At 45.8% G+C, this 17,650-nt stretch overlaps 1 protein-coding gene across 14 annotated transcripts in view; it reads right to left on the bottom strand.

The window, feature by feature from the left end:
- Positions 1-17,650, bottom strand: part of ITPR1 (inositol 1,4,5-trisphosphate receptor type 1) — a 163,374-nt gene that overhangs the window by 133,253 nt on the left and 12,471 nt on the right. For 7 of the 14 annotated variants that reach the window (XM_085590248.1, XM_085590254.1, XM_085590249.1 and 4 more), the window contains exons 2-4: positions 15,938-16,045; positions 14,656-14,697; positions 12,322-12,392 (exon numbers count right to left, since the gene is read on the bottom strand). In XM_085590248.1, the coding sequence (XP_085446374.1) occupies positions 12,322-12,392; positions 14,656-14,697; positions 15,938-16,029 (205 nt within the window). In that variant the 5' untranslated portion in view covers positions 16,030-16,045. The remainder of the gene's footprint in view (positions 1-12,321; positions 12,393-14,655; positions 14,698-15,937; positions 16,046-17,650) is intronic. The other 7 variants (XM_085590251.1, XM_085590252.1, XM_085590247.1 and 4 more) reach the window with 1 other exon arrangement.

The raw sequence follows: 17,650 nt of genomic DNA on the forward strand, positions 1-17,650 counted from the left end.
GCTGTGCCCCTGGGGCTGCTCAAAGCCAACTGGTGCTGGCTGGAGACCACGTGCTGCTCCAGAGGGAGGGAAAGCATTTTTGCAGCTCTAGCTCAGATTTTTTCCTTTTCAGGATGGCTGCTCCCTCATCCAGTTCCCTCACTTCCTCATGCCTGCAAGTTCTGTGTTTACTTTTTCCTTGTATAATTTTTAACCTCGACAAATAAAAGGGTTGACATTCACTAAATACAAGGTCTAAGTGCTACCAGATTGCTGCTGCATAGCACAGCTCTGTAGCCTCAATAAAAGCCAGCTCAGGCATCATTTGCTGTGGTTCAGGCAGGGAGGATCCTGTGGCAGTGTTTTCAGCACTGTCATGGTTTCTCTGCTGTCAGGAGAGTTCTTCCTCTGAACATCTCACTGAGAGCTACAGAAAGGCTCTTCCACCACAACACAAGGAGTTCTGTTTTCCCTGAACTTCTGTACATTGCATAACCAAAACAGATGATGATTGCCAACACTGAGGGCTCAGTGCTGACTATTTTCACAAATTAGGGATGAAAAAGTGCTAGCCCTAGCACACAAGTCCCTCGAGCTCCTCTCTTCTCTAACTGAAGAGCTGTTCATCAGAATAAAATTTTCAAGGAACACTGCAGTCAGTGTCAATCTGTAATGGCTATTCTGGTGTTTTCACACTCGTGTGAGACAAAAGGCTTCTTTTACACATTTTTCAGGGGCCACTAAAGCTAATCCAGAATTTTTGCAGCTCCCTCCCCCCAGCCAGCCAGCTGCCAAGCAAGGAAACAACTTATTCCTAAAGATCCAGTCAGGTGCTTTTCAAGACTGACCTCAAATCAGCAAATTCCTCTCTGGATAGCAAAAACATGCAAAGCAGTTTTCAGAGACAAGAACCTTCACCAAGAGCTCACTTGTTCCCTGGAGTCTGGATCACAAACTTTCAAGTCAGGCAGAGAAGTCTGGAGGTTTTTATACACTCCGGCCCCAAATCACCAGGAGCTTGAGAGATCAGCACTGGCAGCTGGATCTCCACCCAGCAATGTGCAGAATGCAGCTGGAGGAGAGGGATCACACTCAGGTGGTGACACATCAAGTACCACACTTCACACTGAAGGATGAATCCAGATCCTGCAAGGAGAAGGGCAGAATATTCCATCTCCAGCAGGGTGGGAAGGGAGGGAGATGTGTGTGGCAAGCACATTTCTCTCCCTCTCAGAATTTTTCATAGAGGTGCACAGAGAGAAATGAAAGAGAAAACAATTTCTATTTCTGCTCCTTGTTTTCCCATGTGGAATGTGTTTGGAGAATTGTTTACCTGGGGTGATGCTTGGTTGGATTCTGGTGAGGATTGTTTGAGCTGATGGCCAATCCAACCCACCTGGGGCTGGGCTCTCAGAGAGGAGCACGAGTTGTGTGAAAGTTAGAAATAGAGTTAGATAAAGTAGTATGTAGTTTTAGTATCCTCCTTTTATATGGCATATTAATGTATTTTAGCATAGTTATAATACAGAAATAATTCAGCCTTCTGAATTGAGTCAGACATTGTCATTTCTTGCCATTGAGTTCTCCTGCATTTACAATAGATGTGTGAGGGGCACAGGGTGTGGTGTTTGCTGGGGACACCTGGCAAGGTCTGCCTTCCATCACAGCACATTTTTATGGCTGGCAGCCTCAGCACTTTCCTTCTGACTGCTCTCAAACACAAGCACTCGCAGCTTTACCTCCCCAAGACACCACCACTGCACTCAGGACTCTTGCTCAGTGAGGAACAGGCTGCCCAGAGAATCAGAAGTGAAATTATTTAACTTCTGGGTTGGGTTCCTCCTGGACTAATGACTTCCATGTGGCACTTGGACACAGCACCTGTAGGGCCTCCTTGATAAGGGTACTCGGCATATTTACCTCTTGTTTTCTTAAGTAAATAACCTGAACTGCAAATATTTTTGCAGTAACTCATTCTGAAGTATAAAGCCTTATTTTTTAAGCAAAAGAATTGAAGTTTGTCCTATAATTTCCTGCTACTGCAAGCAGCACAGAACTTCACAGTGCCCTAAAAGCAAGAGAAGGGAGATGACAGAAGAGACTGAAGGTTTTGGCACAGAGGAGCTGCCCAGGGTGTCACAGGGCATTCACCAAACACCTCAAGACCACAGCAAGTCAAGGGATGAGAGGAAACCAAACCTGGCCACAGAGACAGCTCCAGGGGAAAAAGCTTGAGAGGCCAGATGTGGCTCCCTAAAGCTCACTGGGGAAGGCAAACCTAAAAACAGAACTCCTGAAGCATCAGCATGCAAATCTAGGTGTGACTTGGAGGAGCAGGGATCACACCTTCCCCGTGTGCTTGGCAGGAATCATCAAGGCAAGGGAGCCAAGAGGCTGAGCCCTGCAAGTGTCAGCACTTCCCAGCTGCAAAGGCTTTTCTCAACCAAACCCGAGTGCATTTGGCACCAAAGCTTTGTGCTCCCACACACCCAGCACAGCACAGCCCACAGCTGAGCCCTGGGATTGTCTTCAAGGGAGCTACAGCTGCTTCTGCCTGAGTACAAGCACTTTTAACCTCAGTTACAAAGCCCTGCCACAAGAGGTGATGATCCACTGGCAGCTGTCACTCACTGGCTAGCAAATTCCCAAAGTTCCCACCAAATTGGGAAGCATCCTCTAATGATCCTAGTCTAAAAAACTTTTCCCTGCATATTTTGGTGTCTCAAGCATGCAACAGCAGGTGAACACAGCTCCAAAAACTCCAAATAGAAGAACAGACAGCCCACCTAGCCTCCCACCCCAGCCTCACCTATTTTGTAGTTTTTATAATTATACCCAAATAACCAACTTGCACATAACAATCATCACAGCTCCTGTACTGCAAAGAAACAAATCTTTGTCTCCAGGATACCACAGCTGGATAAAATCACACCCAGGGCCAGGTCAGTGAGCCTGGGCACAATAAATGCACTCTGAGGGGTGTTCTGGACTGCCAGCAGGATTTTACACCCCACACCTTACCTGAGGCTCTCCCTTCAGGCTCTCAGCACTTTAGATAATGAATGTACAGCTCAAGATGTTCCCAGTACCTGGGAGACTTCTGTCCCCACACCCAGGGTGTTTTTTCCACACAATTGATTAATTATCCATCTGCATCCTTCCAAAGGAGTGAGATCCTTTCCCTGCAGAGCAGAGCTGTGCTGGCAGCAAACACAGCACCCACCCTGAGGTTTACCTGAAGCTCCTCTGCAAGTGCTGGGGATTGATGAGACCCCCGCCCCAGCACCCCAATCCTGCCAGCTCACAGAACAGACTCTGAGAGCCTCCCAAAAGGAGCACAGCAAAATCCATGGGCTGCACAGAAGAACACACTTTACTACTCTGAATATTAAGTGTACCACAAATTTTCTTAACTTTGCTATATTAAAAGATAGGCACCAATGTCACCCCACCCCCACAATTCATCAAGGCATTTCACTCCCTTGGGCTCTTGTGACTAAGTATAATATTTCATTAAATATCCTGTTCATACTGGCTTATGTACTAGGGAACACACTAATTTTAGAAAACTGATTAGCTAGTTCTTTCTAACCGAATGTTATTGTAGCTAAGGTCAGATTTTGCACTGAAACTATGGCAACAAAGCCACAGTATTCTTTTGTCTACAAGGTTGGGACCAGGTTTATTAACAGAACTGCTCTACTTAATAGCTCAGCATTGCTTTTTGGCAATCCCTTCCTCGATCCTACCTGAAGTACCCTGAGCTTTCCACGGGGAAAAGGCTCACAGCTGCAAGAGTTGAGAATGAGTAAGTGCTCAAAAGAGAATTTTGCTTCTTTCTGCTGTTTTGGGCACAGTCAACCACCCTTGTCCCACACAGGGACACGTCAGATGGAACTGCCACCTCCATCTGCAGAGGGACCAAGTGCACAGATCAAACTTCTCCCCAGGAGAGAGATAATAATAAATTAAATTTCTCCTCCTTCCTTGCTGTACCTGAACCAACAGACTGGGTTTCACACAGCGTTCCAGTTATGCACATTAATGGCACTTTCTGTTTCAAGGGGGCTTTGCTCTGCCTTCATCCCCGTGCAAAACATCCCAGATGAAAGCACCTGGAGCCCACAAGTTGGCAGACAGCTGCTTGGCCACAGGACAGAGCAGCAGGGAAACACAGCCCAGCAGTGTCTGTGCTCAGAGCCAGCCCCTCCTCTGTCCCCAGCTGTCACACCAGGCTGGACAGCCCCTCTCAATCTGTGCCACACAGACCCTTCCCATCCATCAGTGGGACACAAAAAAATCCCAACTCCTTAATGAAACCCCAGGGATCACTCAGCCACTCATCTCTGCTAAGCACATCAACACAGAATCCCTGTGGCAGGCACACGCTTCTCTCTTTCAGGGCTTTTTCATAGAGGAGCACAGAGGGAAGAAAGAGAAAACAATTTCTATTTCTCTTCCTTGTTTTCCCATGTGGAATGTGTTTGGAGAATTGTTTCCCTGGGGTGATGCTTGGTTGGATTCTGGTGAGGATTGTTTGAGCTGGTGGCCAATCCAATCCACCCAACCTCTCAGAGAGGGACACGAGTTGGGAGTTGGATATGGGAGTTAGAACAAGTAGGTTTGTAGTTTTAGTATCTCCTTTAAATAGTATATTTAATGTATTATAGTATAGTTATAATAAAGAAATCATTCAGCCTTCTGAGCTGGACTCCGACATCAGCATTTCTCCCCACCAGGTTCACCTGATTTACAATAAATCCCTGAAGGGTTTGGGTCAGGAGGGACCTTAAATCCCATCTCATTCCCAGGCTGCCATGGCAGGGCCACCTCCCACTGTCCCAGGCTGCTGCCAGCCCTGTCCAGCCTGGCCTGGGACACTGCCAGGGCAGCCACAGCTCCTCTGGCCAACAAAGCACCACAGAGTCAGGATGCCTCTGGGATATCCTGCTCCTCCATCACAAATAATCTCCACAAACCTGTCTGCAACCACTGAAAGAGATGTGGGAAATGAAATAAGAGCAGTTTTCCAAGTCACCCTCCACAACAAAAAACCCAACCAACCTTGCCTTTGATTCCTGCATCCCCCCCAGTCAGGGCATCCCAAGCCTCGGCAGATATGAAGCAAACTTCTCTGCATGGAAAAGCAACACTTCCAACTTCCCAGCTTTTTTTAAAATATCTAAATGCTGCAGTGACAATTGTCCCCAACATCTGCTTGCACGTAGGCTGCAGTGGGCTAAAGTTTCACAATTCAGAGACAGGATTCAGGATTTCTTCATCTTATAAAGGGCAGCAAATTCAAATGCATACAAGTTGGCAGTTTTCTAGAGCAGATCTATAAATACTGAAAGATTCCTCATCAAGGCAGCAAAATGTATTTTAGATTTAACTACATCCTAATTCAGCAAGACTGAAAGATTTTTTTTTTTTACTCAAAATGCTCAATGCTTCAATTTTGAATAAAAAAATTACAGACACAACAACAGATTGTATTTTTATCATTTTTCTCTTCCATCAAACAACTTATTTTGATTTTACACTTCTTATTTTGATTTTTATTCCTTTTGAAAAGGAAAGTAAGAGGCATCTTTATTCTTTTATGGTGTTTGGCTGTAAAACAGAAGTTGTTTAGTAGGTATTCACTATTATGCTCCACTTTCTACTTCTGGTATTCAGCATAGGCATTTTAATCTAATTTGGACATCTCAAAATTGGAAAAGAGTTTTTATTGCAACTGATGGATGTCTCTGCAAGAAGGCTTTGGCCTCAGCACTCAGGCACTCCCCAAAGTTCTGCTTCCTGCATGAAAAACAAATCCTGCTATTTGAACTGCTACTATCAGAGGGGGAAATAAAGAAGCCATATTTAGACTCTAGTTTAAATATTTCTTAAAGGAATCCAGGCACTTTAATAATGAATGCATCCAAGCATTTCAGCAGCATTAGAAACTCCATGTTCAGCATGAAAAGAAGCCCAGACCTGGCTGTGCATCCTCTTCACCATCACCCCAGCTCAAACCTCTGCAGAACACCCACTCCAGCTCAGCTGAGAGAGTCAAACAATTCAGGCTATTTCACATCCAAGCTTTAAAAGCTGAAATCATCCCTTTCACCACAGCAGACCAGGAAAAGTGTGCATGGAGGGCACCAGGATTCAAGGCTGCTCACAGGAGCCTCAAGCTGATCCTGATCCCACAGAAAATTCCTGATGAGCACAGAGGGTGGCCCTGAACCACCCCAAAGGGCACTACCTGCTGCTCTACTCCTCCAAAACCAACAGGCAGAGACACCTGCTTGTTTGTTTTAGCTTTGTTTTTTAATTTTCAGAAGTGTTTGGGAAAGTTACATATGGACCCTCCAGCTGAGAGAATCCCTAATCTCAGCCCTGATGCCAAAGCATAAACAAGCTTGCCCTGGCTAAATAAGGGTAAATAATGTGTATGTGTGCAACAGAATTCCAGAGCCTCCAGCAGACCTGCATGAATCACAGATTTCCTTCATATTTTTCCTTCATATGGAGTTTCTTTCATGCAACACAAAGCAGGAGTGGGGAGTCTTCAGATAAGTGATGGCAAAGCTACAAAGGACAAAACAGAAAACATTTCTGCCAGGGAGAAGCACACTGACTTCATCAGTGCTGAGCACAGGGATAACTCAAGAACATCCATCACAGCTGGGGTGTTGGGAAGGAATTGTTGCCTGGCAGGGTGGCAGCCCTGGCACAGGTGCCCAGAGCAGCTGGGGCTGCCCCTGGATCCCTGGAAGTGCCCAGGGCCAGGCTGGACACTGGGGCTGGAGCAGCCTGGGACAGTGGGAGGTGACATGGATGAAATATAAGGTCCCTTCCAACCCAAGCCATTCCATAATCCATAGTAAATACATTTTTATACCCATATCACTGTAAATTAAAGCTGCCTGGGGAGCTCCTCCTGCTGCAGCCCCAGGCTGGCCCCCAACACCTGCAGAGGCAGCAGCCCCAGGAGCACAGCGTGGATTAGGATCAAAAGAACAAACAGAATTTGAACTACTCCTCTCTTCTGCTTCGCCATGAGGGTATTTTAAGTCTAAGATATGGGTTCATTCCTTGAACATCTTGCCAAAAAAAGAGTGTTGCCCAGCAACTACTAAAACAATGTTCTGGAAGGAGGGAGAGCTGCTGGACAAATTAACCCAGTGAGTGCCCTTTTTGCCAGAGTTTCCAGCAGCTATTGCAGAGCTGCTGGGAGGCTGGCAGGCAGCTCTGCATCCCAAATAAAGAGCTGTAAGGAATTTCCTGAGAAGCCTGTCAGCCAGACTGTTTTGCTGTAGTAGCAGTGTCTTGCATTAAACAAACACGTTTGGCTTGGTGCAGGGCTGTGCTCCAGCACCAATGAACACAAATAAACCTCTGCAAAGGCACAGCCCAGCTGCCAGGGAGCACAGAACAGCAGCCCCAGCCCAGGGCAGCAGCCCCATCCCTGCTGCAGCTCCAGCAGCACGCAGGGCTGCCTTGCCCTGCAGGAATCAGCAGCTCTGCGTGCGTTTCAGCAGGAATACCTTCCAGTGAAACACAGCTGAGGGGCAGCTCCAGCTCCCACATCAATCCAGGCACGTGAAAAAAAAATGCATTTACAGCCACTCTTCAGCTGGAGCCACACTCAAAAATGGCAATTAGGGCTTAATAAAAATATTAAATGTCTTCTCTGTTTAAAGAGCTGCAGATAACGAAGGGAATGTCACACTCTTTCTTTTTTTGGAGATTCATACAAGTAGGATTTCTTCCAGGAATCTCATCTGTACACACTACATTTACAACACTTAGTAAGAAAAAACCTCTTGCATATTAACATCATTAAAAAAAACGCCCTAATGAATGCACTCTTCAGTTTTCACATTTTGAAAAGCAGTTTTAGAAGACTTTTGAATTGTTTGGAGCTGGAGGCACGAAGGGCCAGAGAAATGCTGTACTTGAAAAAAAAACCCAAACACACTGAAACCACTGTATTTAAAGTGGACACAGAAAGCCAGAATAAAAAAAAAATCCACAGAATCTCAGACCATAATTGCCATACAACCTCAAACCACTGACCTCAGGTGCTAAATAATTCTGCTTGAGACGGAAAATAGTAAGGGAAATAATCAGCCTTCACACCTTCCAGTGATCAAATAAATATTTTGATGACCTAGAGGTACCACAGCACTTAACATGTGAAATAAATGGAGGTAAGCACTCACAGGAGTGAGTGTGCTGCACTACCTTCCTCTAGAGCTCTTTCCAAATCCAGCACTTCACTTTTCTCCATCTAATAACCCAGGAATTCTTTTTTTTTTTTTAACCATCTCACTTAGACTTTTACTCCACACTCCAACCCTTTGTGACTCTCGGCTGCCTCATGCACTTCACCCTTTCCAGGGCTCCCCCACCAGCAGCTCCATCTGTGAGCCAACTTTTCCCACAACTTCTGCCAACAAAGGCAGTCCTGGGGTCCCCAGGATCCCTCCCAGCTCCAGCCCTGCTGTCCCACCACGCTCACATCCCCATTGCCCCTTCCCAAGCAGGGATTTCCCAGCACACAAACCCCACCTCAGCTGGGATGGGGCTGTTTTTAGGAGCACATTGCTCAGGCAGGGCCATTTTCACACCACCAGCAGGATCCTGCCAGAGCTCACCCTGGCTCAGGGTGGCTCCGTGTGCTGGAAAAGTCTCTCCTCCAACCTGAGCTTCCAAAGAAAGGCTCAGAAATCTTCTGTTGTCTCAAGGCAGTTTATTACAAGTTATCTAAAAGATTTTCTCCTGGGGCTGCTGTGGTTTGCTCACAGCTCAGGCAGAGGCACACACACACCCTGACATCCTCTCTGACCCCGACTGCTTCTTCTCTCCCACCCAGGGCTGCTGCTCTCTTTTATATGGGACATTACGTGTTACATGGTTACAGTTTATCCCAATGCCTATTACCTATATTAAATGGTGCTTTTCTATCTTTGATATGGTACATTACGTGTGACATGGTTACAGTTTTCCCCAATGCCTATTACCTATATTAAATGGTGCTTTTCTATCTTTGATATGGTACATTACATGTTACATGTTCACAGTTTTTCCCAATGCCTATTACCTATATTAAATGGTGCTTTTCTATCTTTTATATGGTACATTACGTGTTACATGTTTACAGATTTTCCCCAATGCCTATTCCCTATATTAAATGGTGATTTTCTACTCTAAACCAATCTGTGAGTGCCAACATCACCAAGAACATGGAGGTGAGGAAGGAGAAAGAGGGAGGACAGGGCAGGCCCAAATCCCAAATTCATCTTAAAACCTCTGACCCCCATGTACAAAACCAAACCCCCTGTACAGCACTCAGAAATTCTTCCCTCTATTTTGTGACTACTTCTACTCTAATATCTAAACTTTTGTGGCTTCTTGTTCTCCCTGCAAGGTTGGTAAATCGTTCCATGTTCAAACCCAAAATCACAGCTGTTTGCAGCTGCCTGCCAGGGTCTCAAATGCTTCTGACCTGGGCCAGGAACATCCAAAATGTCTGAGGGACATTTTGGGTTCCAACAGGTTAGCAGTGTTTAGTTCAATATACTCTCATTTAAGCACTGCTGCCAAATCCCTCTCTGCAGGCACGGGGATGGGCACACACCCCCCACTCTGCACAGCAGCTCTGCTCCATTTCAAGGGTCTCAAGTAGAAAGAAATCCCCAACCCTCTAGAGCAGGGTCTTGCTGCTGCCACCAGATGCAAGGCATTAAATGTAGCTTTAGCAACATGACTTTTTACAACCTGAAGCACCTGTGCTTAGGGGAAAAAGCAGGGTGGATTCATTCTGCCACTGGATAGACAGGCTTGAGTTTCACACTGAATTTTCTTGGAGTCATCTATGCATATCTAAGCAGTCAATCTTGCTTCTAGAGAGCTCTCCTCACGTTGATTAAGCATGAAATTTGTATTTACAACAGTTTTACACCTGCCCACGGAAGACAGATCTGCTCTAAGAAGCTCAGAATGACACATCTCAAAAAATGGTACCAAAAAAGATCCCCAAGCCTGGCCACGGGTGACAGGCTCAGTGTCCCTCGCAGGAGGGGACTGTCCTGCATCTGGACACCTTGGAGCACAGGGACATAACCCAGGTCACAGAACCACAGAAGTGTTTTCCCAGTCCTCTGTAAGGGTAGAATCCAAATCACTTCCATTTGATTCATTTCCTTCTTACTCCAGGAAGATTTTTGAACATTCCTTCCTAACCACCAGTGCCTGACCCCACGCCTCAAGCCTGCAGCTGCTGTGTGACCAACACGATTCACAGGATGGTTTGGGCTGGAAAGGACCCCAAAACTCATCCCATGTTCCCCCCATGGCAGGGACACCTTCCCCTAAACCCCAGGCTGCTCCAAGCCCCACCCAACTGCTGCATAAAAATGGAGTATTTTCCATTCCTGGTGAAGATGAGGTGATAAATTCCACTATTACTTCTTCTGAGCATATTTATCACAGAAAGCATTTTATCTCAGACTACACTTACAAAGTATGTGTATAAATAAGAGAAAAGCCTGCTAAAATTTTATGACTTTTGTTGCCATTTACCATTAAGCATAAACCTCCCCATGAAAGCTTCACTGAAGTAACTACAAAGGTTGGAAAAGGTTCACACCATTCTTTCTCCCTGTATAAATTATAAGTAATATGAGAACATTTACAATGTCTAACCACGGTGTTTTATGTCAGACAAATGTCTCTCTGTACTTGCAGTTCCTAAACTGTGCTAGCAAGAATTGCCTTTTTCTCATTCTTTCCTCTCTCTCTCTCTCCCTCCCTCCTCCTCCTGCACCCAGCAGCCTCAGTCAAACCTGCTTTTATTCTTCCACACAATTTTAACATCAAGAATGCCTCAAAAGCCAAGGCTCTGCTCCACAGAACAACATTGTTCTTTCTTGGAGAGCTTACCACTGAATGCTGAAACTTCCCCAGGTTGCCTCTTTAGTGTTTCAATTATCAGCTCTTCAGTTTTCCAGGAAAAAGGGAGAAAAACCAACAAGAGCTCACAGACTTCAGCAACGCTTTAAAAGCAGAGTTTCATTATATGTGACATCATGTCATGGCAAAAAAAAAAACCCAAAACAGCCCAAATAACAGCAAGCAAAACTAGCAGCACACACTGTACATGATTTTCAAGGGCAATCACCTGCAGTTCTGGCCAAACCTGAATAAAATTGTGGTGATTCTGAAGGCCTGATAAAGGCAAAGCATAACCAAGGAAAAAAGATTCATCCAAAGAAACAAAACATGCAGTTGCTGCTACACCTGAAACAATAAAATCCAGACCAAAATTGTAAAACTGTCAAATATTTGGCTGAGTTATCCTCTGGGTAAAAAATGCAACCCAGGGGTGAAAAAAGAATTCAAGGTCTTTGCAAACAAAATCCCAGCAAGTGATTCTCTTCCTGCCTGAGGCCTTTCTTGCAGAAGTCAGTCCTGGCCAAACTGAAAAGCAGAGCACTAATTCCTTATCACTGAGCCTAAGTTTCCTGGCAGAATGAAAAAGCAAAGCCCAAGGTAGCTCATGTCAAATTAGGTCAGACAACAATAGTTGTGGCAAACACTTGCTCCTTTTTATTTTCCTCTTCCCTGAGGTTTAGTACTGGGTAATTAGAAAGAATGTGTGATAGAATGGAGAAAAATCAAATTCCCAGGGATTGTGAACATTTGGGCAGATCTGAAAGGCGAACAACTGACAACCTCAACCCCATCCTCTCACAAAGCTTTCTTCATGCCTGCCTTTGGCTGGGACAGAGTTTGTTTTCCTTGCAGTAGCTGGTAGAGCCAGATTTTGGGTTTGTGCTGGAAGCTGCTGCTAACACAGGGATGTTTCAGTTACTGCTGAGCACATCTCTGCTCCTCACCTCCCCTGCAAGGGCTGGGGGTGCAAGAGGAGCTGGGGGGCACAGCCAAGGCCAGGGATGTCCCAGACCATGGGGCACCACCAGGATACAGAGCTGGGAGTGCCTGTAGAGGTGGCATTTGTCTTGGCCCAACACCTGCCTGCCCATAGGGCATGGGGAATCAATTCATTCTGCTTTCCTTTATCTACTGAACTGCTCTACCTGAATACTCTTCCCATCCCAGTTCTCTCCCCCATCCCACTGGAGGGGCTGACTCAGGTTAGACACCACCACAGTCCCACACACATCCAACACACACATTTTCCTCATGAGCTGTCGTTCATGGAAGAAGATGACACTAAAATATGCTACAGAAAGCACAGAGGTCAGAAATTGTTACACATCACTGCACAAAACGAAGAAGAATCCTTCCTAAGCAGAAGGGGGAGGAGCTGTCTGACCAACTTACCTCTGAATTTTTTGGGTGGGTTGTTAAGATCACCTGCTTCTGGCTGCACAACACACCGATCATCCACAAGGCTGCAAAGAAATGAGCAGGGAAGTGAGATTCCATCCCCCTGCAGCCCCTTCCAGCCTCGCCAACAAAACCAAAGTCGTTCACTTGCAATATTTCATCCGAGTGGCCACTTCAGCAGAAGACATTCCCCAAATGCCAACTTATGCCAGATCTCTCCAAGAAGCATGCAGCTAATTGTTACTGTTGCCCAGAGCTATGCTCCTGCTAGGTGGGACAATAAATCAGTCATTGCTCCTGTGTTCTGCATCATCCTTACGTGCCCTGCTCGAGGTGCAGACAGAACAGCCCATATTCTAGGGAGGTGACAGACAGCCTCAGGACAGCTCCTGCCTCTTGGACAGATTTGAGTCACGCTGCAAATATTTGTATGAATAGAGAACAGGAAAATATGACAGCTGTGCCAACTGGACACTGACCCTGTGAACGCCTCAAGTATTAAGAAATGGCAGGAACAGTCACTGCCACAATAAAAATTGACTCCTGAGAGAAAGGAAGGCACAAATGCACCCCCTCCTGCTCAGCAGCCAACACCAGGTGAGTTGAGGGATTGAGCCAACCTCCTCCTGTTCTGCCAGGAAGAGAGGGAGCTGGACAAGCAAACCCAAAAGATTCCAAGAGGGAATGCCAGGACAGAGCTGTCTGTCCCTGCACAACCCCACAGGGTCAGCTGAAATCCCAGAGAATAAAGGGAATAGTTAGGAAGCTCCTGTTCCCACTGCTCTGCTGAGCAGCTTTGGATCAAGGTGGAATTGGGCTTTTCCAAACTGGAAAATTGCACCTGTACCCAAACACTTTGGGGTTTGATTTGATCCTAAATGACTCAATTTGGCCCCTTACAACCAATCTGTCAAAGAGGCTTTCTACACAAACGTAGAAAGTAAAACTCCAAGGTCAAAGGTTTGAGAGGTCCATTCTCATGCAGAATCAACTTGAGGAAGACTGAGACCTAGAATATGAGAGTTGTTCCTTGCAGAGGCTGCTCACATGCAGGGAGCATCTTGAGACAACAATCAGAGAAAATAAGGAAGTGCATGAAAATTAAGAGGTCAGAGAAACTAAGAGGGCTCAACAGTTTTATGCATCTAAAATTTGCATATGCAAACATTCAGAGTGAATTGCTTTTTCCCCATGGATTTTCTCCCTACTCAGTACTATATATATATATGTGTGCTCCAACACGAATGGTATTAACATTTGAGCTGAAGCACTTGCTTCTGGTGAACAAAGGGCCAAAAATAGCAAGGAAATAGGTTACTCTGATCATCCCATACAGATAATCTCAGTGCAACATATACCTCTCATGTGAGATTAAGTTGTAAGTAAAGAGGAACTTCCCAGACTAGTAATAGGATAATTTTACAGGGTGAGAAACACAAAAGAGGATATATTGTACACCAGTAATCATCATGATGACAGCACTGAGTTTGGGAAACGGCAAGAGTAAAGTTCTCATTAAGCAACATGCTATAGGAATATTCAATAGGAAGACTCTTCAGAGATTTAGGACAGCATTAGAATGTAGAGTGGTATCTGCTCCTCAACCTTCAGGAAGCACATAACAAGTCATTACACATCATTATGACATCAGACTGTCAAAACTCCACATGGGCTGGAGGACAATTACACCAAATCTTTCCTTTGCTGCTTTAATTTTCTCCAGGACAAAGACTAAATTAAATATGGGACAAAACTAATTTGATTACCAAGGCTTATTAAGATGATAATGCATTTCATGTTTCACATAGCAATTAGGGTTTCTGGCTCAAATTAGGCTCAGAGATATGTGGCCATTATATAATGCAGTTACCTTAAAACAGCACTAACCAAATCAAAGAGGAGGCTCAACCACTGAGGGGTCTTTAGGCCTGCCATGAGAACATCTCATCGAGCCTAGGAAATACACGTGCTTGGGGCCTGTCATGTCCACAAGGACCACCCATGGTGAAAAACATCAGCAATGCCATCAGAAGCCACAGCCACTGCCAACTGTTCATCATGCACCACACGGCAGAACAACTTTCTACTTGGGCTGGAGTTATTTACTGCCAAACTCGCTCCAGGACTGGGAGGAGAAACGATAGGCAGATGGAGGGGATAATTCACGTTGCCAGTGTTCAGCAGATAGTATTTGGCCCGTTCCACAGCTGATCCAGGGCTGCAGAGTGCACGTGGCATATTTGACGAGGACCTGGGAAATTTGTCAAATACATTTGCCAAATACTATTCGACCAACCCTACTTACTACATCCCCTGCTTTTATCATACCTTCTCTCCTTTCTGGCAGCATCCCATATTTTCTTCTCTTTCCTATAATAGATCATGGTGCATCTTCAGTGTCTGCTTCCTTCTCTGCCCCCTTATTTTCCAGAATCCTAATAGCTAGAGGACTAAACCTACAAGTTAGTTTGGAGTCACTCAGGTGAGATTCCAGCCCATCCTTTCCTGCCGAGGCACTTACCAGGATGCTGTCTCTGTACCCTGCTTGGGAGCTCCATTTATCAGATGCAATCTGGACTTGTAGGCATCAAAAAATGTGCTGGGACTGTACCCACCCTGAGGCCCCTGAGAAAGAGCAGGTTGTGTGTGTGCCCCTCGCTGGGCACAGCCCTGTGTGCCCCTCGCTGCTCCCACCCATGGGAACAGGGCCCAGAGGTGCTCCTGGAGCTTCTCACCCTGCAAGGGCTCCTCCCCAAGCAGCACCCAGCTCCTGATGCTTGCAGATCCTCCTCTACAAACATTCCCTCGCCCTCCTCAGAGCTGCGTTCCAATCCCATGGCCCTGCTCTGCCAGCTGGTGCTTTTTCCACATGAAAAGCTTTTTTTTTTGGTTAATGGAGTAGCATTCACTTCCCCCTGCTCCAGAGCACCTGCCCGTGTCCTGGTGGAAGGCAGCACAAAGGGGCTCTGTGGGAAGCACAGGGGGCAGGAGCTGGCACAACACAGCCCCCACTGCAGCTCAGAGTCTGGCAAAGCACGAGGGTCAAAACATCTTCTCCTTTGATAGGAGAAAAACAATTTTGCTTGCAGGAAAAACCTCAAATTAAACCTCAATTCTAAGGCCAAACTAGCTGTGGTGGTGAGTTACTGGTATTTAAACCACTTGACTCGGGGATTTGATTTATTTTTTGTTAGATATATATGTACTTCCATTGCCTATGCTACATCCTTTGTGCAGTCAGCAGAGTGCACTGGGGTCTGTCCATCCCTGACTGGGGAAGGGGCAGGAGGGACAGGACGGGACACACAGACAGACACGGGACAGACAACAACATGAAAATCATTGGATTGCATTCATTCCCCTCTAACCCTTCACCTAGCAAGGTTCTTCCTCCCCACCAAGGACATAAAACTGCACCACAGCCACAGATACACTCTCCATCATCCCAAAATCTACCCTGCCATCTTCCTTTAGGCCATTTTTAAATTCAGGGCCAGATCTATCCACTTGCTTCAGCCAGTATTCCCTGGGATCAGGCTCAGGAGAGCTAGCTGAGCTCTGCTAGTCCTTCTTACGGTGTTTTTTAATACAAGAGAACAGTTGTTCTTACCCCAAAGTGCTAATAAATCCATTTGTTGAGCCCTCTGCATAGAGAGAACAAATATCTCCAATATGAAGGAAGCTCGACATCTTGTCAGTCATCTCTGGCTTATTGCCCCTGGAAGAAAGAACAAAGAATAAAGCACAACATTAATCAGGCAGAATTCCCTGGTGCAGCTACCAGAGGTTACAGCAACAGGAGCCTTTGCCTTTGATTGCTGGTTTGTTTGAAAAACCCAGTGAGTTCTCACAGTGGAGCTTCAGGTATCAAAGAAAACCCAGCATGCCAGAGTGCCTGCTTGGAAAAATAAACCAGGGAAAAACAAGCAGCTACTGGCATCCCATTCCACGTGGGACTGTTTCACAGGCAGGCATTCATCCCAGAGGATGCTGGATTTCAGTGCAGCTGCAGCAACCATTCCATCCCACCTGCCAGAGGGAGAGGGCACTGCTTCAGTCAGAGCCAGATTTGGATCTAAATCTAAACCACCTCTCTTTGCCACTAAAAAGGAATGTTTAAGCATCCTTTAAAGGCTCTCCTTTGGGCTAGAATGGTGCTCCTGAGAAAATCAAAATATTGACTCAAGTCATGGCAACATTTTTTGACAAAATTTTGACATGACACCAGCAACTTCCTGCTTAGACCTGCAGTCCCAAAACTAGAACTAGGCAAAGACCCACTCAGCAAAACCAACAGATTTTGCATGTTAAAACAAATATTAATATTTTTCCAAAGTCAAATGCTTTATCAGGAAACCAAATCCCCGTGGAATCAGTAATACTTCAATCCTGGGTTTAAAATACATGGCTTAAATGTAGCACTGAGGAGACAGACACTGAGTGTTGCCAACTTCAGCTGTATTAAGAACTTGATTTTCTCTAAAGCCCCAAGTCCAAATGACACAGGGTCCACCTGTCATTTCAATAAATATAGAAAAAAATTGAATTTCAATCTGTCACAGTAACAAAGAGCCAACACAAGCGCGGATAAAAACCCAATGGAACGGATTTTCAAAGACATCTTTCCCAAGCCCTTTTCCTGGTGTCCTGGAGATCCTCCCAAGCCCTGCTTTTTGATCACAGAGTTCAAAAGGCCCAAGCAGCTCCTGTGCTTGAGGTTTCAAACAGCAGGAGCACCAAGGCTCTTCCAAGCTGCTCCTCCTGGCAGCCAGCACTGCCCAGGGCCACGCTCCCACACTGAGGAAAAAAGAACTCAAAACACCTCCTCCCTCTCCCTCCATCACACCCAAAGAGGTTCTCAATGGTCTTGGAGCAGAAGAAGTGAGCAGCAGGAAATTCTGCTTATTCTAGAGCACAGCCCTGCCTGTAGAGGGATAAATATCCCCTTTCCCTGGACATTATCTTATTTACCAAAAGCATAAAGAGCAGGTTAGGCAAGCCTGGAGCTCAACAAGGACAAATTCACGGAGTTCTAAAAGGTGATGTTTGCAGCTATGAAAGGGCAATAAAAACCTAAAATTACACTTTTCTTCTAAAAAGCTCCAACCAGCTCTCCCCCCTGACTCCCAAAGGACCTGTGCTGCTGGGAATAGCAATAACAACTTTCATTATTATTAAATCAAAGCACACCATGGACATTCTATCCCCACAAATCTGTGTCACGGGTACAATGAAAAGCAAATCCAGGAAAACCAAGAGGTAACAGGCCAGGATGATATGCAGGTAAAGGGGTCCCAGCTGCTCTGGAATCAAATCTGGGTGC

The sequence above is a fragment of the Lonchura striata genome, chromosome 12 (assembly GCF_050655825.1).
Source record: "Lonchura striata isolate lonStrDom1 chromosome 12, ASM5065582v1, whole genome shotgun sequence".
Lineage (NCBI taxonomy): Eukaryota > Metazoa > Chordata > Aves > Passeriformes > Estrildidae > Lonchura > Lonchura striata.